We start from the raw sequence: 25,382 nt of genomic DNA on the forward strand, positions 1-25,382 counted from the left end.
AATGATCATGAGAACAGTGAGGAATCAGCCCAGAACTACACGGGAGGATCTTGTTAATGATCTCAAGGCAGCTGGGACCATAGTCACCAAGAAAACAATTGGTAACACACTACGCCGTGAAGGACTGAAATCCTGCAGCGCCCGCAAGGTCCCCCTGCTCAAGAAAGCACATGTACAGGCCCGTCTGAAGTTTGCCAACGAACATCTGAATGATTCAGAGGAGAACTGGGTGAAAGTGTTGTGGTCAGATGAGACCAAAATCGAGCTCTTTGGCATCAACTCAACTCGCCGTGTTTGGAGGAGGAGGAATGCTGCCTATGACCCCAAGAACACCATCCCCACCGTCAAACATGGAGGTGGAAACATTATGCTTTGGGGGTGTTTTTCTGCTAAGGGGACAGGACAACTGCACCGCATCAAAGGGACGATGGATGGGGCCATGTACCTTCAAATCTTGGGTGAGAACCTCCTTCCCTCAGCCAGGGCATTGAAAATGGGTCGTGGATGGGTATTCCAGCATGACAATGACCCAAAACACACAGCCAAGGCAACAAAGGAGTGGCTCAAGAAGAAGCACATTAAGGTCCTGGAGTGGCCTAGCCAGTCTCCAGACCTTAATCCCATAGAAAATCTGTGGAGGGAGCTGAAGGTTCGAGTTGCCAAACGTCAGCCTCGAAACCATAATGACTTGGAGAGGATCTGCAAAGAGGAGTGGGACAAAATCCCTCCTGAGATGTGTGCAAACCTGGTGGCCAACTACAAGAAACGTCTGAGCTCTGTGATTGCCAACAAGGGTTTTGCCACCAAGTACTAAGTCGAAGGGGTCAAATACTTATTTCCCTCATTAACATGCAAATCAATGTATAACTTTTTTGAAATGCGTTTTTCTGGATTTTTTTGTTGTTATTCTGTCTCTCTGTTAAAATACACCTACCATTAAAATTATAGACTGATCATTTCTTTGTCAGTGGGCAAACGTACAAAATCAGCAGGGGATCAAATACTTTTTTCCCTCACTGTAAGTAAAGGCCCAGTTACTAGATGCAATTAATGAAGTCCATAATTTAATCTTACATAATGTGTGTACCCATGCGTACACAAATCTTTATTAAAAAAAAGTCGAGTCGAGCGGTTTGAAATGAAGTCCAAATAGTTCAGATGGAATGAAGTAGCCGGAATTAACAAAGGATAAAATGGAGCCAAACCCTGATCCAGCAGAGCACAAGAGCATCTTCCCAGTTGATTTCCTCCGTGACATTGTCAGCCTGTGGAAAGTACAGTCCGGCAGGTTGTTCCAAAGTCATATAGAAAGACGGCAAGCTTTTAAACAACAAGGATTTCCAAGTTTATTTTGAGGAGACACTGATTGTCAGCTAAATGGAGTGGCGACATGCAGATCTTATCTGACAGAAACGAAAAATCACCAAAGCATCTGTTAGGAACAGGGACAGGCATGTGTGCAGCTGGACAGACTTTCATCAATATTAACTTTCTATGATACAAAGTAATTTTATCAAATGTGACGGGACCAGTTCACCATTACACTCACGTTGCACAGTACTGTGTTAGCATATCAGTTCTGGTGGTTGACAAGGAAGTACAGTTTAAGAAAAGAAAAATAACATGCACACGCTTCAGTTGTTATACATTGTACAGGAACACATTCCACCACTTTTAAAATTGAGTTTTTATTTGCAAAGCTTTTAGTAGCAGTTACAAGAAGCAATCAACGTTCACATAGATTAAAAATATCTGAAACAAGAGTAATCACTATAAAGTACTTGTTATTGACAATTGCTGTGATATACAACCATATCTCCACAGTGTGTAGGGAGCTCAATAGCTCCATTCAATTATCAGCACTTCAAATCTAGACAATTTTGCTGGCGGGTTAACCATTAAAGAGCAAGCAGAGTTCTACCAAATATGCCATTTTACTTCCCTACAGCTGTTTAAATTATGTACTTGCATCTTTTTATATCCATATTCAACTTCCAAATCACTTTTTATTCTACAGTAAAAGGTTTGAGGCCATCTCAGTCTCTTTCCAAGCTGAATTCTACTAGGAAAAGAAATAAAACTGAAACAGGCTTTGGTTGCTTATTATTGCCACTATCTACGAATTAATGGCAAGAAAAAACAAACAAAACAACAACAATAAACGAACTCCCCATACAGTAAAAGAGAACAGAAAATATCATTTTAGATAGATTTATCTTTCCTATGAAAGGGTCAAAAGGCCTTAGAAGAAGGTTAGGATATAAAACAATGGAAAAAGAAGGCCAAATCCAATATGATACTTGAAAACCCACTGCTTCCTCTTAAATCACAGGTCACCATCGTCCTTTTCTCTCCAGATAAGAGAAGTAGTTCCTCCACATGAACAAATAGCCTGTAGCACCTTATCTTTTCACCATGATTTTTATTCTCTCCCTCATAAAATGTACCATTCACTTTGGAAGGTGTTTTCCCTATATCCCTAATGCTGACATTTTACAATCAACCCAATAGTCTTCAAGACACTAGGGGTGCAACGGACAGCCGAAACAGACTATAGAGAGGTATCTGAATATACTGTGCTCAACATGTGATGAGGCCTCCTCCACTTACGAATCCTATGACTACAACACATTTATAAAGTGTTTTCTGTTCTGTTAGTGTTCATATGTGTGGATGGAAACAGCTGTCTATGTGTTCAATGTATCTGACAAACATGTATGTCACCCCTCCCACTCTCTCAGAGTTGGAATGTTAGCAATGTAAAATGTAAAGCGTTTATTTTTAATAGCTGGCTGCCATGCACAATTAGCAAAGGTGTAAACTTTAATAGAATATATAACCTTAGTCCCTTAGTTGTCAATCACAATGCCTTCTTCTATAACACTAGAGGTATGTTCTCCTGGTAGTGCCGGTTGCACGTACAATGTAATGCTAAAATGACATTAAATCATCATTTAGGATTGTCACTGTATACATACTGGTATATCATTCAGCAGAAATCTCAAATATGACCGTTCAGTGGAATTGAACAGTGTGTGGGGACAAGGCACAACAAAAAATAAAAAAGCATAAGTAACAAAACAATAACAATGCAACATTTAGGTTTTAGACTCCTGAGTTAAACATAGTTCTGTAAGAACTCTGTAGCTCCACACCCTCAAATGTAACCGTAGGTTGAAATTCATGTCAGATCACTGGAAAAAAAACAGGGATTGCCTTAAAATCTGATGTTTGTTTGAACCTACATGTCTCAATGGAAATCAAAATCAAAGAATAACAAATAACATTTAATGTCGGAAGTCATACACTTATATGGCTTTGGTTGTGATTCAGGAAACGCAGATCTTTGAAAATGTATGCACATTGTTAGCTTTATATTTACTACTGCGTGCATTCAAAGATGTGAATAGAGGCTATATTTGGAAGCACAATAGAATAGAGCAGGGCTTGGCAATTGCAGTCCTCAGGGGCCAGGTTCTTACAGGATTTAGAAGTACCTTTCAATAAGCATCTGAATAAGACCTAACAATCATTTCCATTAAGCAATGAAGACCTGAGGTGGAATGAAATCCAACAATGCCTTTGACCCTTGAAAACTGTAATTGCACGGCCTAGAGCAATAAATACTTCTTCATTCAGAAAGATCTGAGTCCTGTTAACCTAAATGAAACTAAAGGAACATCTGGGATTGATGCTCAGTTATTGGGCACTGTTCTGTTCCTTGAACTCTATTTGCAATTTTGCTTTCCATTTTCAGTCTGCCAGGAGGGAAGTCCAGGTTAAAATAATGAACCCCTTACCCTAGCAGATTACACTGTTCTCCATCGCCTTCCTGAATTGCTCAGAATTTCAGTAATAAAAACAAAACAAAGATATTAATAAAAATACAGAGAATTAAGGCAGGAATCTTGTTATCGAGGTACAAAATCAAGTACAAATAAAACTAGGTTACAGGACAAAGAAACCAGGACCAGACAACATCCATCTCCTTTTGTGATCAAATCCATACAAAAAGAAAAAGAAAATTGGGATTACTCTACCAACTGACATCAAACCTAAATAAATAAATCATAAAATACTACAAATAAATCAGTGTTGACACCAAGCTCCAAAGAATATCGCATCTATAGGTCTCTAACCTCTGGTGTTCCCTCCAGCAGAACCATCGATTTTAAGACAAAATGGTTTCCATAAAATGGCAAGATGGAACTTTTTACTGTTGGTACAAGTGGAGCAACTCTGGTCTTCTTTTATTTCACTCAAACTCATTGACCTCATAAACAAGGTTTCCAGTGAGCTTTCATTTTTGAGAGAAAAAAAAAAAAAAAAAAAGTTGGTCCTGTAAATATTCAAGACACTTTTGGGGAAAAAAAGAAAGGGAGAGGGAGGAAGAGAGAGAGAGTGGGGGGGAGCACTGTGTGTATGGAGCAGCGGTTGAACAATAATGCATGAAAACAGTTTGCAGCGTAAAACAGATCGCCTCAGATATTCTCCGAAGGGACCCATTACTGAGTAACTGTAGATCATGAACTATAATCCTTTGTTTGTAGAGCTTTCCTATCATGTAAACAACAGTTACATGTGTTACTCACATGCCATGGCATCAATAACAGCTTGAGAGGCTGATGATGACTTCAGTTTCTTTTTCTCTCCCACATATCAGATAGGTCCTAGATCATTAGTGGAAACAGTATTCTTAATACCAGCTAGCAGTCCGTTTTCTAACTGTTCATTGTTAGTCCAGAATCCGCAGTTACCCATGTGTAACATAGTAGAGAAATGTTCAGTAGAGAGGGACAATATAAGATTCAAAGCAAGTATAAAAGAGCAATTTATAGCAGGCGTATCAGTGATTGACACTACATTATGCATCGAGTTTGTTTCCAAAGTGTAAGAATTAGGGGACACACAGTTAACAGCTCATGGGCCCCTTACATTGTTTTCTATGTGTTTCCACGAATTTCCCCCGAGACGAGAACCACCCATTTCATTCCGGGATTGTACTCGTCAAGAAACAAAATAAATACAACAATACAATAAACAAACAAAATCATATGCATTGGTAGTTCGTAGGATGTCTGAATACTGTGAATGATACAAATACATTGTGTAAAGTAAACCCAGTTAATGTGCGAGAGATAGGGAGGTTTGTTGGTCCATTACTCCAGCCCCCTAAATAAATACATTGTTTTTATTGAATTGACTTTTAAACATCTGCTTCTCCACAAAGGGCCCGTTTTCTTGTGCCCTTCCATAGTCTGCGGTCTTTCGCAGCTGGAAAAATTATAAATTTGGTCAGTTTTCTCCACCCACCCCTTACCCCACCTCGTCTCCACACTCTCACACTAACACTCTGCTAACATTATTGCCTGCAGAGACGTGAAACCCAGTCCCTAAAGTGCATCACCTGCCGTAAACTGTTCTGTAAGGCCTCAAAAAACGGACGCCTCCAAGCCCACTGACGGCTGGGGGGGAACCTGGCGGCGGTCAGTGCTTGGTTTCCGTCAGGATGATATTTGCTGTGACGAACATCAGGCAGGAGCCAGCCCAGGCCAGGATGAAGATGACCCAGAAGGTGTGGTGGAAGGGAGACCTGTGCTTGTTGGGCATGTCCTCCCCAAACACAGGTTGCAGGCGCTTTCTGCTGAGGTAGACCAGGCAGGCGGGGATGATGTACTGGATGCCCGTGCCAGCATAGGCCCCTGTGATGCCCACAAGGACCTCCAGGTCGTGGGTGCAGAAGGCTACAATGATGGGCGGCACCAGGGTGATGAGGGGGAAGACGACTCTGTCCACCACCCAGGGATAGGTGCCGCCCTCCCGGTAGAACAGCGTCTTCCAGTTGTTGCGCAGGGTGACAGCGATGATGGGGAAGTTGGTGCTGATGGTGAACACGGGGAAGAGGCCTAGGAAGTAGCGCAGGAAGGCCACACCGATGACATCGCAGTTGTCGGTGAAGTTGAGCGTGTACATGTCTTTCAGCAGGGAGTTGTCAAAGCAGAAGATGGCAGTGAAGGACAGCAGGCTGTAGAACCCCAGGATGAGCACGTAGTCGGCCAGCACGAGACCGTTCATGCGCTTCTTGTCCGAGATGGGCGTCACCAGCGAAGGCAGGGAATGCTGGCACATGAAGGAGTAGACGCACACCCCAAAGAGGTTAGGGACCCCCGAGAGCTCTGCCACCGGGGGCTTGCCTTCTCCATGACCCTTCCCGATGCGGATCAAAGCCAGGATAATCATCATGGTGAATGCTGGAAGACAAGAGAGCAACGGTTAACCAAAGCATCCTTGTGATATCATCACAGAGTTTCCATTAAAGATGATCTGACCTCTCTCAAAGCATGGTTTACCACAGAGGTTCCCAAATTAACTGTGGGGCGCGCCCTTATAGGGGGGCGCGGGGAAAGAGCTGAACGGGTAAAAAGTCAAGTTGAGACACAAGAAATCCCCAAGGTCACCTGACAACTGTTGATTGCCACCCCGCTGAAATCGCATTGGATAAACTGTTATCTTTTGCATCGACTTATCTCTGTGAAACGACTTTTTCTACACGTACACACATTAAAAACAAACTGTACTGTCGCGACTCACAAGAGTGGAAATTGGGTCTCGGTTATTGGATTCTTCCATATCCAGTCCTGGCCAATCAGAATAGAGGATTGTCAGGCAGCAGTGTCTGTGAATGCAGCTAATTGGTAGTTTCAGACCAAAATACACAGCAGTTTATATGAGGTGATAATTACGGTAAAATAAATACATGCAGCTCCAAAATGTCATCGAGTGGGAAACGAGCTTAACAAAAAATACGTTAAATGCAAAATAATGCAATGTGACAATTTTTGCAATTGCAAGAAGTTCTGAACTTTATTTTAAAATACTCATCTAACATAACAGCTTTATTACATAAATTCGGAAACATACCTGTACGTTCACGTTCCAGTGAAAACAAAATAGCAATAGCTGGCTTGGTGCGTTTTAATATTAGTTTGTTTGTTCCTTCTCTTTCCTTTTCTGTCATTGCTAGTTTCACAGAAGGGTGGGTTAACTGTTAACATACCAGCTGTAGATTTGTGTTATATTAATTGCACTGCGCATATTATACACTTAACAGTGTTTTAATTTACTTTGTCAAATTATTTCCACACAGAAATTCTCTGAGAGGAAGCCATTGGTCGCGTTCTTGTAGCGCCGCAGATTTCCACAGATCTGCGCTGATCTGCAGAATTCCACCGACCCCATTGGCAGAGTCGCACAGATCTGTCATTGTCAGCCAATCACAGACAAGAAATAACAAATCCCACCCTCCCATTAATCTTCATTACAGCTACATAGAGAGCCAATCAACTGTACAGGCTTTAAAATAAAATCAATATCAATATTATTATTATTTTATTATTATTATTATTTTAACTATCAAATGTTAGATTCACGTGTTGATAGTGGCCATCTTTAGCGAATAGTTGAATTTTTGAATATTCGGTCTCAACCTTAATATATCCTATATATTAAATAACTAGTAAAAATGTATAAAATGGAAAAAGAGCGTTACCGTATCTTTTGTAACTATGTTGATTCAGGCTCATCCATACTAGATGGAGTAAGAATAGGTTCATGAAAAAAAAAAAAAAAAAAAAAAAAATTATATATATATATGTATATATATATATATATATATATATATATATATATATATATATATATATATATGAACGTGTGGGACATTGGGGGGGGGTTGGGGTAGCGCGATCTTTGACCCAAATGGTATTGGGGGGGCGCCACCCAGAAAGTTTGGGAACCACTGGTTTACCAGCCCACACTCAACCTGAGGATACTAAGTTAAAAGGTGGAAATGGGAGATTTAAATCACAATAGTGAGTACTACGGTACTTATCCCAAAAATACTACATTACCCACTCACTTTTTGGCAGTCTGTGGCATAATGTGATTCAGAAGTGTGGGAAACACAGGATAGACACAATAGAATTTGTGGTGGAATCCAAATCATCCCAAATAAAGTAGGGGGGGAAATATAACTGCTAAAAATAAACCGGGCAGTCCTCATTTTCTTTTGACACTAACAACCACACTTCACTGGAAATATTCATGTTAGAGACAGAAGGGGCTGTATTGCCCTTTTTTATGTTTTGCTTTTTTCTGTGGTGCCATTTTACTGCACAGAATTGTTCTGCTCTGAATGACCTCCATTACATACATCTCTCTTAGCTAGTCATGGCACAATTAATGTTGACAAGGAAACATCATTTAGGCCCCTATTAGGCATGGGGAGCATGCCGAGTCAAGATTGATCAGACATCAGGGCTCACAATGCTGATGCTATACACGGGCTGTGCCAAGACGAAAACAGCATGAGGAGCAAAGTAGCCATCACGTGGCAATGGACAGACACCATTAATTCCTCCTTTATCTTTTATAAATAGCATGTCTCACCTCTGCCGTGTTCCCACAAAAGAAGAAAAGTGTGTACATTCATTATAGTGCAGCTGTCAAAAGTGCCCCTGTTGCGCCCTCTTAGTGAGAGTTTCACACAAGAGGAGGCCATGCAAACAATCAACACGCACTCCATTGCTAATGACCTTCTAGTCCCTCTAGACCCGAATGATAAAACATAACAGCATTGGTTGCTGAGACATTAGAGAACAGACAAAGTGTGTATATGTGGGGTGGGTTATAACTCCTTTATTCTACAAATGTTTCCAAGCATTGTCTATAAATGGCTCCTGCTTTTCTTTCGGTCCTCTTGAGCTTGCAGAGCATAGAGCTTTGCCGACTTCCTATGGTATTAGCGAGACCTCACAGAAAGCCTTTCCTGAGACAACACCTCATAACATATCAAAGTCTTTTACATCATGAATGCTAGTGTCTTAGCCTGGTTGCTCTTCTCTGGATTTGGTTCAGAGCAGTAGTGTCTCTTTCTGAAGTTTGTGGACCCCAAAAACACACCCAAAAACAAAACGGAGGCAGAAAGTGCGCGAAAGTTACACAGATCGGGATATATGGATGTACTTGCCGGCCACCACAAGCAACGTTTTCTCTTAGGTAACCCCCTATGTATCCATCAGGCCCCCAATCAACGACAAGCAAATATCTCATCAGTGCCAGAATGAAATGGATTACTTCTTTACAAACATACTGCCTAAATGAAAGGCCAATTGATAATCCATTAATCCGAAGCTGGCAAGGACCGAGTGGTCGGTCTAATAAATATCGCAGAGGTGCATTCCAAGACTGAGTGAATTGCTTCCCTCCGCACAAGTGGGATGCTCCTTGAATATTCAACAGAAGGCAGAGAGAGTGTAATATTAATCATCACATATTAATCACCAACAACGAGCGTCTGTTAAGGCATGAGGCTATTATAATAAACCCAAAATGATTCGAGTGGCTGTTTTTTCCTTCCCCTTCTGAAGTGCGAACCATCATAATGTGTGCTTTTCAAATTTTTCGAGACTCATAAAAGTTTCAACCCGCTTTGTGCCAAGTGGAAAAGCACCCAACTTTACCACTGTGAACCAGAGGGATTCTGTATGTAGAGTTAATCTGCTTTGCATTTGGCTTCAGCTCTTCTATGGTTAACCAAATTAATTATTCACTTATCTGAGCCACAGTAATCCATTTTCTAGGTCTAATGCAAGTGAACATTTAAAAAGACATTCAAAGCCGTCTGGAATGGGGCCCGTCTGGACTGGATTGCATGCACACATTTCTATTGAATACCCTGCCTTTTTCTGCAAAACAGTACAGTATCTACCATGGTATTCAGCACATTTAACACCTAACAGTTTACATCTTAATTTCATAAAATTTTATGAGGTGAAGATGCATAGCTTCCCCACAAAATAATGCAAAATTCTAAAGACTCACTTCAGCAGTTTTGTGGATTTCGGCAGAAAAGAGGAGCATACACAAACAGCAGAAACCCTCCATAACCTGATATATATATTTTTAAAGCATCATGTATCCCAAATAATACATCAAAGATGTATCATCAGATTGATTGTATTGCACCAACATGTTTTTTTTGTACTGTACTACCAATACAAATTTAACAGTAATCTTTACAAATATTGAAATAGTTAACAATTTTATATTGTCTATGTATTCATTGTAAGAATAAAAAAGAATAGTTATTGTAGTATATTGCAGAGTACAAAAAATATCTTGTAATATATATGAATAACATATCACTCGTATTATAAATATTCATATTACACACTATTCCAGCATAATATTACACATTATATCACACTCACATATTATATCACATATATCATATATTATATCACACTAATATTACAAACGATGAAATTACGTACTTAAGTACTCCCTTCTCACTGGTGTAGGATAGTTTTGTGATACAGTGCTTCAGTTGGATATGGCTCAGACATGAAGGTCACTGCACTATGGCATAGAAGACCTGGGTTCGAGTCCCACCATGGCCAGAACTGAAAAGTATATTAAACACGATGTATCCCTACAGATGTGTTTGGCTGCTTATAGCTTTATTAGTTTCAATATTCATGTACTAGCATTATCATATTGTAGCAGTTCTGAATACATATTATGAAGCCTGGGCCATTTGGCGTTCCGGTTAGATCACTGCACTGTGGTGTGTGAGACCTGGGTTCGAATCTCATTATGGCTGAAACCCAAAAGTCTGTTAAATATGCAATATCCCTCCACATATGCTTGGCCCCCTACATTGCTGCTTACAGCTATATTTAATGTTATTATTAATAACTACTCATTCAACAGATGCCTTTACCTTAGGTGACTTCAAAGAGTATTACAAGAGTTGCTAAAATCAATACTATGCACTATAATATACCATATAACACATGAGCTTGTAAACCCAATGAGCTTGTGGACCCAGGACCAGGTTTCCCAGCCCTTTCGTTTCACCTGAACTCTTAATTGAACCTGTAAAATAACTGATGATAGTCTTATCCCAATTCCGATATGCAGCTGATGCTGGAATGAAAACCATCAGACACTGGCAGGTCCACAGGACCACTAGTACAGAATGTGGTCTTCCAAAACAGGAATGTCAACATGACCTTAATTGCCCAGTTGGGTTGGTGTTTTGCGAGGCATGTGATGGTGAACCGAATGATTATACTGACTCTATTCTCCGGAGCCACTGTATTCTCAATGAGCAACAGCAGAGTGATATGTCTTTGTAGTGCGAGCAGAAAAGCTGGCCCTAAATTACTGTGTTATCTTGGTACACTAAACTTGGTCAGGATACTGTGTACTGCAGAGAGCCAGTATCACTTTCTATCACTTTTCTATTCCTGCCCTCAGACCCAACTTGTACTTGGTGCGGTTTAGCATCAGAAAGGGACTCTTGCGGAAATACCAAATAGGATAGCAGGTCTGGATTTAGAACACGTAACCTTTTGAGGAAGAATGAGTTTGAGGCGAACTAGCCTGAAATGTGATTCTGTCACACAATGTAATCTTTGTCACCTATTTACATAGCCTACTGCAGAGCCTCAGGGACAGGACCATACCAATCTGAGCACAGATAGAACTGACACCCTGAGTTTCCTGCTGACTGAATGTGAACTCTTGACCTTCTTAAAAGACAGCGAATCTGTAAAACATTAAAATCAAAAACCCTGGCACTTTGGCACCTTAGGGCATACTCTTGGTCAAACTTGGAATGAAAGCAGGATCAGACCGCTGTTGTGGATCCCTGTTACCACTCCGACCAATGTGGAGGCATTACTTTTGACTAACTAATAACACACAGCTTTTAACCCCCAAAATGAGACAAACACCCTCGCAACAGTCCAGTGCACTCAAAACTGCAGGCATTAGAAAGGCATTCAACATGTTAGTCCAATGATCAGATCGTTTAAACTGCAGGGAAATTTCAATATCAGTTACAGGTGATTGAATAAAGAGTTGTTCATCTTGGTTTTGCCAACTGGTTTTGTACTTAAAGATGGTCACGAGAAGGGCCACACCACCTCTATGAAGGATATAGATTATGATGAGAGGGAGAGGAGGAAGACAGAAAAAGTGGAACACAGAGAGAGAAAGAGAGAGGGAGAATGGGAGAGAGAATTAGAGAGGGGAAATGAGGGGGAGGGAGAGAGAGTTCTCACTTGTACTTAGGTCACTGTGGCTGGCAGCAAGGTCTTAGCGAGTTAATTAAAGGCAACTAAACAGAGCTGTGTATGCATTATAGACGGTGTATGAATCCATTACAGCGTACTCCAAAAACGACTATGCAGAACAGGAGTGCAGCGCTGGGTGGAAGTAAACCTCTTTGGAGTAAATAAAGAAGAGCAGTTTTGTTGGGAGCCTGCAGGGCTTGTCCTGAAATACCTGCAACAGGCCAAATCAACTAAATGACAGATGTAGTGGTCTCGCATCCTGGCAGGTGGCTTATTCCATCCCTATATGTAAAAGCCTTCCTTTAGGGAAACAAACAGGTGCAATGAAATGGGAGAAATTGCCAGCTGGGGACCAAGCACTGTTTTTACTTAAAATACTTGAGTATTCTGTACAGGAGAACTTCAAATGAGTATTCTGAAGAAACTGCTTAGCGGCAAGTTCAATTTAATATCCCTCTGTTGGTCACAGTTTATGTGGAAATGGGCATATTGGGAATACTCGTGCAGTAGGAATGATGGGTGATGTTAAGTAAGGATCATGTGAAGTAAGTCAGGTGCACTTACAGGGTTGAAAACGTGGGGATTGTGCATAGCATTGCTTTCATCCTGCGCTAAGCATCAACCCATATAGGTCAAACAGTGTATTCCTAATTCTGTGTTTCCATGTCCTAATATCCCAGTGATAATCCACTAAGTAATGAAGGTAAATGTAATGAATGGGTAGAAAGAAGAAAAGAAAAACAAACAAAAACTGTACTGCCTGGTCTCTAACTGCCACAATTTCAAAAGGCATTTCAAACCAAACTCCTGCATCATCGTCAAGCCTACTCGGCAGAATGTAGTCAGGTAAGTGATTCATGCCTAATAGAAGAGACATCATCCTCAGTTTATGTGTCTTTCAAAACACACCCACACCCACACCCTGCAAGAGTTTTCTACTTAAATCCAGATATCAAGATATTAAGAGTTCCAAAGTTATGCCCTGCTTGACGTTTAGCTGCACAAAAAACAAAAACAACAGAGTCAGTCAAGGGTGTTCTGTATGCAGACTAATGTCTATGAAATTGCATGATGGATTTGGGGCCCAAAGCTGGGTGGCATTAAGCAACCTACTGAAAAAGCGGCTGCAGTCAATACCTAATTTAGTGGTCTCGATCCACAATCCCCCTAAATTCTTATTCTCATTTAACATGTCTCTGGACTCACTGCATCAGATGGCCAATTTTGTTTTACCCTATATATATATATACACAGTACTGTGCAAAAGGTTTAGGCAGGTGTGAAAAAATGCTGTATAGTAAGAATGCTTTCAAAAATAGACATGTTAATAGATTATATGTATCAATTAACTAAATGCCAAGTGAGTGAACAGAAGAAAAATCTACATCAAATCCATATTTGGTCTGACCACCCTTTGCCTTCAAAACATCAATTCTTCTAGGTACACTTGCACAAATTCAGGGATTTTGTAGGCATATAGTCAGGTGTATGATTAAACAATTATACCAAACAGGTGCTAATGATCATCAATTCAATATGTAGATTGAAACACAATCATTAACTGAAACAGAAACAGCTGTGTAGGAGGAATAAAACTGGGTGAGGAACAGCCAGACTCAGCTAACAAGGTGAGGCTGCTGAAGACAGTTTACTGTCAAAAGTCATACACCATGGCAAGACTGAGCACAGCAACAAGACACAAGGTAGTTATACTGCATCAGCAAGGTCTCTCCCAGGCAGACATTTCAAGGCAGACAGGGGTTTCCAGATGTGCTGTCCAAGGTCTTTGGAAGAAGCACAAAGAAACGGGCAACGTTGAAGACCGTAGACACAGTGGTTGGCCAAGGAAACTTACTGCAGCAGATGAAGGACACATCATGCTTACTTCCCTTCGCAATCGGAAGATGTCCAGCAGTGCCATTAGCTCAGAATTGGCAAAAAAACAATGGGACCCTGGTATACCCATCTACTGTCCGGAGAAGTCTGGTCAGAAGTGGCCTTCATGGAAAACTTGCAACCAAAAATCCATACCTCCGACGTGGCAACAAGGCCAAGCGACTCAACTATGCACGAAAACACAGGAACTGGGGTGCAGAGAAATGGCAACAGGTGCTCTGGACTAATGAGTCAAAATTTGAAATATTTGGCTGTAGCCGAAGGGCTGGAGAGCGGTACACGAATGAGTTTCTGCAGGCAGCAGTGAAGCATGGTGGAGGTTCCTTGCAAGTTTGGGGCTGCATTTCTGCAAATGGAGTTGGGGATTTGGTCAGAATGAATGGTCTCATCAATGCTGAGAAGTACAAGCAGATACTTATCCATCATGCAATACCATCAGGGAGGCATCTGATTGGCCCCCAAATTATTCTGCAGCATAACAACGACCCAAAACATACAGTGAAAGTCATTAAGAACCATCTTCAGCGTAAAGAAGAATAAGGAGTCTTGGAAGTGATGGTATGGCCCCCACAGAGCCCTGATCTCAACATCAATTGATTACAAATCTCTGCTGACGATACACATCCGATTTAAAAAGGATAATTTTCTTTCTCCTTATCCTTTGTGGCTCTCCAGATGGGTAATGAGACCATGTTCTTTATATCTGCACATATAGGGATGCCATATAAGAAAAATGCTGTAAACCCCTCAAACAGTTACCATCAAGATATGATCCTAATCAAGACAACAATCCAACAGGCTGTTACAATAAATACTAATTCAAGACTACCTATAGGCATTTTACACTTTTTTATATCATTACATGAATCCTGGCCTGCTTCATTAAAAAAAAAAAAAAAAAACACGTCACGGACAGGACCATGGACAGCACAGCCAGGTCTGAGTGCATCAGGACCACGGACAGCACTGTGGGGAAAAGAAACTCGCAGTGCAGCAGAGCAGCCACACCTGCCTTGGATTAAGAATCACTCAGACTGAGAACAGATGCAGCTGCTCAGTGAGTCGGATACTTAACCCCACCCTGTGCTTTCTCTGTCTTTAAAGTTGGTGGCTGATGGAAAGACAAGGAGGGTGGCTATATGATTAACCAGAGGAGAAGAAGAGCAACAAACTGACTGGACTGATTACTGGATGATGAAGTGGACTGGCTGACGACCCTGAACGGAGTTTTGATGACTACAACCCTGGTAACGACCCCTGGAAAAACCCATTGACCACAAGACTGCCTGTTTTGTTATCCCTGGGAAACAGCTTAGAACTCCAGGGCTAGCTAGGTTTTGTGTGTAGCAGACCATACCTGCTACAGATAGTGCTTCCTACAAAGGAGCTAGGTTTTGTTTTACTTTCTTCACATTTTTCCAGAATTGAAACTAATAAAACAACAGCCTGTGGTCTGTTGTACACGGTTCTTCTTCCTGAGTCCTGTGTTTTGACATTGTTCCCCACCTATCCATCGTAGGGTACAATAGCCCAACCCCGCACCTCCTTACAAAATATACACTCACCTAAAGGATTATTAGGAACACCATACTAATACTGTGTTTGACCCCCTTTCGCCTTCAGAACTGCCTTAATTCTACGTGGCATTGATTCAACAAGGTGCTGAAAGCATTCTTTAGAAATGTTGGCCCATATTGATAGGATAGCATCTTGCAGTTCATGGAGATTTGTGGGATGCACATCCAGGGCACGAAGCTCCCGTTCCACCACATCCCAAAGATGCTCTATTGGGTTGAGATCTGGTGACTGTGGGGGCCAGTTTAGTACAGTGAACTCATTGTCATGTTCAAGAAACCAATTTGAAATGATTCGACCTTTGTGACATGGTGCATTATCCTGCTGGAAGTAGCCATCAGAGGATGGGTACATGGTGGTCATAAAGGGATGGACATGGTCAGAAACAATGCTCAGGTAGGCCGTGGCATTTAAACGATGCCCAATTGGCACTAAGGGGCCTAAAGTGTGCCAAGAAAACATCCCCCACACCATTACACCACCACCACCAGCCTGCACAGTGGTAACAAGGCATGATGGATCCATGTTCTCATTCTGTTTACGCCAAATTCTGACGCTACCATCTGAATGTCTCAACAGAAATCGAGACTCATCAGACCAGGCAACATTTTTCCAGTCTTCAACTGTCCAATTTTGGTGAGCTTGTGCAAATTGTAGCCTCTTTTTCCTATTTGTAGTGGAGATGAGTGGTACCCGGTGGGGTCTTCTGCTGTTGTAGCCCATCCGCCTCAAGGTTGTATGTGTTGTGGCTTCACAAATGCTTTGCTGCATACCTCGGTTGTAACGAGTGGTTATTTCAGTCAAAGTTGCTCTTCTATCAGCTTGAATCAGTCGGCCCATTCTCCTCTGACCTCTAGCATCAACAAGGCATTTTCGCCCACAGGACTGCCGCATACTGGATGTTTTTCCCTTTTCACACCATTCTTTGTAAACCCTAGAAATGGTTGTGCGTGAAAATCCCAGTAACTGAGCAGATTGTGAAATACACAGACCGGCCCGTCTGGCACCAACAACCATGCCACGCTCAAAATTGCTTAAATCACCTTTCTTTCCCATTCAGACATTCAGTTTGGAGTTCAGGAGATTGTCTTGACCAGGACCACACCCCTAAATGCATTGAAGCAACTGCCATGTGATTGGTTGGTTAGATTATTGCATTAATGAGAAATTGAACAGGTGTTCCTAATAATCCTTTAGGTGAGTGTATATATATAGACACACACACAAACATTGCTCCAGCGCTATACCACCACCACGATATACCGCCAACATCGTTTACTGCCTGTGATTCCTTCTGAACAAATGTATACCAATATGAAATCTGTTATTGTTACCTGTTATACCACGACCCCCACTAACTGACAAGCACTAACTACCCAAGCCAAACAAACTAACATATAAATATTGTAGCTTACCTCATTATAGCGCCAATGAAATACTGAACCAACATCCCTGCAACAGGCTCGTCAAGCTTTGCATACGCGGTTTAGTTTTTATGAAAAGTGTGACCTAAAGACATACAGTATTAACCTAGTCTGCATGTAGGCTTACAAGTACAGTACTGTACACTGTTCATTTTTATTCCTGTTTGAACTGTACTTAAATAACAATACTATGTACTACTGAAGGTAAAGTATTTAGTAATTGCTTTGTGAATACAGTAGATTAACGTTCATGATACTGTAAAAACACTAGTTGTGCCACGTGTAGTAAAGTATATGACCACCAGTAGAGTAGAAACATTTAGATTTTATTTTGTCTTCATAAAAATGTTGCTAGGTTAACACAAAGTAAGTGATGTTGCATCGGGGGAAAAAATGAAATTGTTACATACTATATACTGAATACTGTACAAAATTACTGTATTTACAGTAAGGCCTATTAGTGTAGCCTACTGTAGAATGCTTTATTAAATAATCTTTTACAAAACTTAAAAATGTATTAAAATAAGCATCATCCTTAAAAAATATTAATTTATAGATATTTATATATTTTTTAATACCCTCACTATAACTCCACCCCTGCTATACCGCCAGTTTTACCAGGAGGTATAATGTGAGCTGACTATCTATATACAGTGAGGGAAAAAAGTATTTGATCCCCTGCTGGTTTTGTACGTTTGCCCACTAACAAAGACATGATCAGTCTATAATTTTAATGGTAGGTGTATTTTAACAGTGAGAGACAGAATAACAACAAAAATATCCAGAAACACGCATTTCCAAAAAGTTATAAATTGATTTGCATGTTAATGAGGGAAATAAGTATTTGACCCCTTCGACTTAGTACTTGGTGGCAAAACCCTTGTTGGCAATCACAGAGGTCAGATGTTTCTTGTAGTTGGCCACCAGGTTTGCACACATCTCAGGAGGGATTTTGTCCCACTCCTCTTTGCAGATCCTCTCCAAGTCATTAAGGTTTCGAGGCTGACGTTTGGCAACTCGAACCTTCAGCTCCCTCCACAGATTTTCTATGGGATTAAGGTCTGTAGACTGGCTAGGCCACTCCAGGACTTTAATGTGCTTCTTCTTGAGCCACTCCTTTGTTGCCTTGGCTGTGTTTTGGGTCATTGTCATGCTGGAATACCCATCCACAACCCATTTTCAATGCCCTGGCTGAGGGAAGGAGGTTCTCACCCAAGATTTGACGGTACATGGCCCTGTCCATCGTCCCTTTGATGCGGTGGAGTTGTCCTGGCCCCTTAGCAGAAAAACACCCCCAAAGCATAATGTTTCCACCTCCATGTTTGACGGTGGGGATGGTGTTCTTGGGGTCATTCCTCCTCCTCCAAACATGGCGAGTTGAGTTGATGCCAAAGAGCTCGATTTTGGTCTCATCTGACCACAACACTTTCACCCAGTTCTCCTCTGAATCATTCAGATGTTCATTGGCAAACTTCAGACGGGCCTGTACATGTGCTTTCTTGAGCAGGGGGACCTTGCGGGCGCTGCAGGATTTCAGTCCTTCACGGCGTAGTGTGTTACCAATTGTTTTCTTCGTGACTATGGTCCCAGCTGCCTTGAGATCATTAACAACATCCTCCCATGTAGTTCTGGGCTGATTCCTCACCGTTCTCATGATCATTGAAACTCCACGAGGTGAGATCTTGCATGGTGCCCCAGACCGAGGGAGACTGACAGTTATTTTGTGTTTCTTCCATTTGCAAATAATCGCATCAACTGTTGTCACCTTCTCACCAAGCTGCTTGGCGATGGTCTTGTAGCCCATTCCAGCCTTGTGTAGGTCTACAATCTTGTCCCTGACATCCTTGGACAGCTCTTTGGTCTTGGCCATGGTGGAGAGTTTGGAATCTGATTGATTTATTGCTTCTGTGGAGAGGTGTCTTTTATACAGGTAACGAGCTGAGATTAGGAGCACTCCCTTTAAGAGAGTGCTCCTAATCTCAGCTCGTTACCTGTATAAAAGACACCTGGGAGCCAGAAATCTTGCTGATTGATAGGGGATCAAATACTTATTTCACTCATTAACATGCAAATCAATTTATAACTTTTTTGAAATGCGTTTTTCTGGATTTCTTTGTTGTTATTCTGTCTCTCACTGTTAAAATACACCTACCATTAAAATTACACACTGATCATTTCTTTGTCAGTGGGCAAACGTACAAAATCAGCAGGGGATCAAATACTTTTTTCCCTCACTGTATCTATATTTATATATAAAATCAGAAAAATGGGGAAGTGGGAAATGGACCCTGTGAGGTGTGAGATGAGCCCCAACTGCAATGTGTACACTGAGTAGGTAAGAAATATCTATAGGATATAAATAAAAAGATAAGGATAGCATAGAACTGAGGATTCCTGAAACTCTGGAGTTGATTTATAGTCTGTGTATAATTGGCAAGGCAGTAGCAGTGCTAGCTAACTTCTTCTTTAATGAAGTCATTCATTTTTATATGAAAGAACAACAACAAAACTGCACAGAATGTCTCTTAATTCTGAGATCAGTTACACGCATTCATTAGTCTTGAATTTACTAATTCCTCTGATCCTTTCTTTTCTTCCTTCCTTGCTCACTCTCTTCCTGTCTTTCTCTCTTTCCTTTCTTCCCAAAACAATTTAAACAATTAGAAAGGTCTTAATCAATTAAGCATTTCATTTAATTTAGGACTCAGGTATCAGAACGCTGATGGAATGGGAAGCAGTAAAGAAATGCATATGCCAGAAAACAAATAAAATAAAATAAAAGGCAGCCATTTAGAAAACAACTGCCAATTAATTCCCTTTTAACTAAACTGGAGCAGTTGATTTAGGGCAGTTCATTAACATCGTAGTTTTAACGTATTTAATTTTTGCTTCATGGTGATTGCACCAGCCATGCGTGAAGTGCTTGACTTTGGTAGTCCACAGTGTCACATAAGAACATAAGAAAGTCTTCTCGTTTGTAAACTTTCTTCTGTTCTTGTGTGACACTGTGGACTACCAAAGTCAATCTCTTCACGCATCGTTGGTGCAATCACCATTAAGCAAAAATTAAATGCATTAAACAAGGATCTTCAAAAATAAAATAAATTCAAAATATCCAAGGCCTCCGTGTCTCTAAGGCCTCCGTGAGGTTCCTCTTGGACATAAGAGATAAAGATTTCCAACAGGGTGAATCATCGCAGAACAGTGCAGACTGGGACCGTGTGCTTGTTCCTCCTGAGAGAGACGGCCCACGGAGCCTTTCCCTTTATCTCATCAAGAGCTGCCAAAAGCATCCTGGAGTGTGCGAACCCCGGGACTGTCACACACAAAGCGCTTTAAACCTCAGAGAGCCGTGGAAACCTGCTTCTCAAAACCTCCTACTGAATTTAGACAGGGTTGTCAGTCAGGCAGCCAGGAGGGAGTTCCACCACACGAACAGCATGACTATCATAGTTCAATGTTGAAAAACATGAACTGGGCAAACAGAAGATTTACTGTTGGTGTCTACATCCTGCAGGTTATTCTGTACCTTAATTCCAAATGGAGGTCTGTCTCAATTACTTATGCGATCAGTTACACATGACAATATTCAAGTGACTTTTAACAGTTAACAGAAAATTCTTTCCATTCAAGGTACACCACCTGCAACATAATTTATTGTCTGTAGAGAAGTATTTAATCCATCCAGTTATGCAGCTAATTGGACCTGGAACCTGGTTTGGTTCGAACAAAAGCCAGAAGGTTTGCTATATTAATCCGAGCTTTTAGGATATGGAGGCCAGAGATCAAATCCACTTCAAGTTCCCACTGAAACTCATTCAGTATATAGATGTTTTGCAATTCTTTAAGTATTCATGTGTCACAAGCCCTAAACAATCACATATTTACACTTATTATACATATTTACACGCAAAGTCAAAATCTGACACAGGACCCTCAAATATTTTTCAAATGAGAGCAGGCCAATTCTTGCTCCTTCAATTCAGCACTTTGAAAGCACCCAGTCTGCATGATCTACCAGAGTGGAGAGTTTACTGTAAGGTGTGTTTGTATTTTCAGCCCTAAATCTACTGATGTTTAATCTTCACTGGTTATCTATGGCCCTTATTTCATATTGCAGCTTCCATAGAGCAGTCCCTCTGAATCACAGAGGGTGTGCTACCTTCTAACATCAAGTTGTCCATTCTGGGGAAGGATTCACAAGAAAAGACTGATGATGATCAAGGCCTATTCATTCTGGTCCATGTGAACAATAGAGGAACTTGTATGGAGATATAAGTCACTCCTTCAAGTGCAACACAGAAGCTTAGTACATAACCTCTGGATGTTCTCCTTAGAAAAACTAGAAATAGCTTAGCAAGATTAATTTAATTGTGTGGAATCACATCATTTGTGTAGTGATAACTCACACAGAAGAAATCATGAATGTTTTTTTAATGAATTCAAATAAATGTTAAGGTCTGCAAATACCAATTGGGGAAAAATCTCTTTACTTTCAACAGAGAATAATATTGTTTTCTAGGGCAGTCGGAACATTGTGAAGGACATGTGAGAAACATGAAAACAGTATATATAGTCTACTGAGGCTGTCCTTCAGTCTAGGAGATCTCCCAGAGTGTAGGTTATTTTAAGAGGGAAGGTAGATGTGTCAGGATTTGTCCGACTTTCAGACATGTAATTTTCACATTCAAATAAAACCCGTGCTACCATTTCCAGCCCTACTGCTAGGAAAACTGAAAAAACCCAGAGAGCTCATGGGATCTTGACACAGACAGTCAAATGCACTTGACATTTTCTGAATCTCTAAAGTGCTTTTCCCAGTAACCCATACAACTGCTTTCACGCAGCTTTTAGCTTCTTCAGTGTGATTATGAAAAAACAAACAAAAACAAAATAATAAAAACACTGATTTGTCATTCAGCTTGTGAAAGAAAATGGCTTCACTATGATCCAGTGTAATGCATGCCGTTTCGGTTGGAATGCACAACCTATTTATCTCGTATATGTCTACAGAAATTTCAACAGCAAAAACTGGAAGTAGAGCACAGCTTGCATATAAAACAGCTTTGGAAGCAGCTTAAACGAACATACAAATAGAAATACATGTCCTTAGATATTATATATGAGGATTGATTTGACTGTTCAGTGAGGTTATGGCAATCTTACTCACTCTGAAAAGGACGGATATGTTTAATATTATATAGATTCAGATCATAGTACACCAGGGTCTTCATTCCCAGGCGCGTAGACTGAATTCTATTAGGACTAGTAATGACTCGACGCCAACCACATTGTACTCTGGTGCAGTAGAGTGCAGTAGTTGACTGGCAGTCTAACTCGGCTGATCAGCAAGAGAATGAAAGTAAAACATTGGTGTCGCAGCACAATGTATCACATAGACCATAAAAAATAGCAAAACAAAAAGAATCCATTCCTTAGCTTGTGATTAATTTTTAAATAGGATTCCCCCCATCCCAGAGTCAATCAGAGCTACTGCTACCACACTCACTTCGGGACTTGTGTGAAGTTCTCCTGGTCTTTTCTGATATACTGGCTTCTTGAGAGCACTTTCTAAATTAACCAGGAATAATTTCATTATCTGTGGAGGAAATAAGGGAAAGGTGGAGTGGTGGAGGAAGATAATGCAGCTTTGATATCCAGGGATCAGTACAGCACCCCCCTCCCCCCACCTCAATCTGTCTTCTCATTTCCCTGGCCATCACCGTGCACTTATCCCACATGATCAAAACTTATCATGTAGTGAGCAACTGCATAGCCTGCATCTCTCTCTCCATATCAGACAGCCCCTGTTCAAGAGTGATGACAAAGTTAAAGACGAGCGCGCCAATCTGCAGGTTTCCAGACAACATCAATTAGCGAGATCGCTCAGCTGTGAAGTGACAAATTTCACATTGAATAAAGATATGAAAAGGTGCTGTTATTGCTCGGCATGGATGAAACCTGCAGTGAATTCCAACTTGAGTTTCAGGAAGAGTACGTTATAAAAAAAAATATATATAGTAAAAAAAGGCAATAAAAGATGGCTAACTACTTCCAGAAATTATTACTTTGTTTACTTTAGAAAACTACACTAGGGCCCCTCAATGTAGTTCATTAAGATGGACAGGCAATTTCGAGTTTCAGTATTCTGTCATATGTGAATCCCATTACCTCAGTGTCAACTGCGTTTTCTTAATTAATTTTATTCCGGAAAGATCTTATTATAAAGATGAAGGACTTCCAATCTGTAGTCTCTGTACTCACTCCAATTCTAATTTCATTAACTTACTGCTTATTATGACTTTTCACATTGATGAGAGTTCTTGAAGCACCAAAAAAACACCATTATTCTAACTCCAGAACAACTGAAACTAATATATAATGCAATATTTGGTACAGTGCTGTTCAGACAGGAAAGCAGTGAACCATGAATTGATGCTTTCCTTGCCTCCCAAAATCCCTCCACAAAGGTAGTTTATCACACAATGCCTCGGTTTCTCTGGACAGTCATTTTGTCTTTGGAATTCAGTGAAATAAAGTAAGAATGAGAAATGGGCCCCATAAAACTGGTAATTCATACACATTCAACCAAGCCAAATTTGTTTCTTGCTTTAGATTTTGGTTTAAGAATGGAAAAATTCTGCCCAGTAACTGCAATGAAGGAAGAGTGACTCATTCTGGGCAGTCAAAAGGATTTAACCATCTGTAGTTGTGGCACTATATCAATTTTGACCGACCTCTTATTCATGGATATATTCATATATTCTTCTTAAGAGGGTAGATAATATGCTCTGAAAGACTGCAGGATGAAACTGCAAATGCCACTTCCTGCCTTCCCAAACAACACCAAGAGCAGACCAACATAAGAAAGGTGACCGAGGGCTAGATTCAACCAGTCAAAAACAACATCTCGAAAAGACCTGGTCTAACGGGCAATGTTTGTGGATAGTAAACGGGAGGAAAGCTGCTGTGGCCCACGTCTTGCCACATGGGAAGATGATGTGCGGTCAAGATGCTGGCAACAAAGTCACAGACTAAACACACTGTCATCTGTGTCTGCTTCCCCATGCTTTCCGTAAGCATGAGACACACTGCCATCAAATATGAGTAGCTAGAATTTGACATGTTGCTTTGATTGGATCCAACTTTCAGATGGCAGTGCAAAAGTATTAGTGTCTAGTAACTGTAAAAAGAGAAAAAAAAAAAAAAAAAGAATGTGACAACTTAGAAAACCATTCCTCCTTCCAATACAAGCATTTAGGTGTTAACCTAGAGCAGGGGTCTCCAACTCTGGTCCTGGAGAGCCCCTATCCAGCAGGTTTTGGAGGTCACCCTTCTATCACCAATTTATAAACACCTGGAAGTATTTAATTCTGATCAGTGAAGCTTTGGTTTGGTAAATTCAGTAATATAGAAACCATTGGAGCAATTATCTGAATACGTGCAGCCTCTCAGAGCAAGATCTCCCTTGGTTGATTTGCTTAACTAATTAATAACTCACCTGTGATCCCAGTATTTAGAAATTGGAGATTTATGGTGACCTATTGGATTAACTGGATTGGAGCTCTCCAGGACCAGGGTTGGAGACCACTGAGACATGCTGCAGAGGTGCTATGGAAATCAAGAACAGTAATTAAAGCTTCGTTACTGCATATTGAGTGGATATTGATTACGCATTATGTGATGGAGTGAGAGTCCCTCAGTACTGTTAAGATTTTTTTAAAAATGTTGTCTTACATTGAGCGCAAGGGGTAATGTTAAACACATACAAAAAAAAATAGAAAGCAAATATCCAATTTTCAAAAGAATAAATACATTCCACAATAGCTGTTTTGAAGGACAGACAGGAGGGTCTAGGTTTCAGAGCTTTGAACAAAATCAAGGATGAACAACCTCAAAGCTTTTTACACTGTCAACCAATAAAGTATAGAAATTATTTTCTGTTCATTTGTTCTTCTCTAGTGGACATCGCATTACTCGATATATACATCTATGGTTTGTCTGACATTGAACCATCCATACAGGCACAAAGTACCTGTGTGGATTGCAAAGTTAGTTAGAAGTCACTTTTGTGGGGCCCTTTTGAAATTGCTTGAATATCTAGTGATAGTTATTAAATGCATTGAACAATACTCTAGATACAATATTTTGAAGACCTACCAATAAAGACTGAATATAAAAGCAAAACAAAAATCCAGCAGTTAAAAAACAGGTAGAAAAGTAGGTAAAGTAGGCCTGAATTTGATGTCTAGAGACATATAGAAAGAAAATAAAACAAACCAAATAATTGGCATCAAAGTGTACAGAGAGAGAAATCCCTCAACCAAATTTGCTTTGTCATAGT

General features: G+C 40.6%; 1 protein-coding gene across 1 annotated transcript in view; it reads right to left on the reverse strand.

Moving 5' to 3' along the window:
- Window positions 1-1,669: 1,669 nt before the first annotated feature.
- Window positions 1,670-25,382, reverse strand: part of slc38a12 (solute carrier family 38 member 12) — a 123,953-nt gene continuing 100,240 nt past the window's right edge. The window contains exon 10 of the mRNA XM_066704782.1: window positions 1,670-6,251. Within this exon, the coding sequence (XP_066560879.1) occupies window positions 5,488-6,251 (764 nt within the window). The 3' untranslated portion in view covers window positions 1,670-5,487. The remainder of the gene's footprint in view (window positions 6,252-25,382) is intronic.

The sequence above is a fragment of the Amia ocellicauda genome, chromosome 5 (genome assembly GCF_036373705.1).
Source record: "Amia ocellicauda isolate fAmiCal2 chromosome 5, fAmiCal2.hap1, whole genome shotgun sequence".
In the NCBI taxonomy this organism is placed as follows: Eukaryota; Metazoa; Chordata; class Actinopteri; order Amiiformes; family Amiidae; genus Amia; species Amia ocellicauda.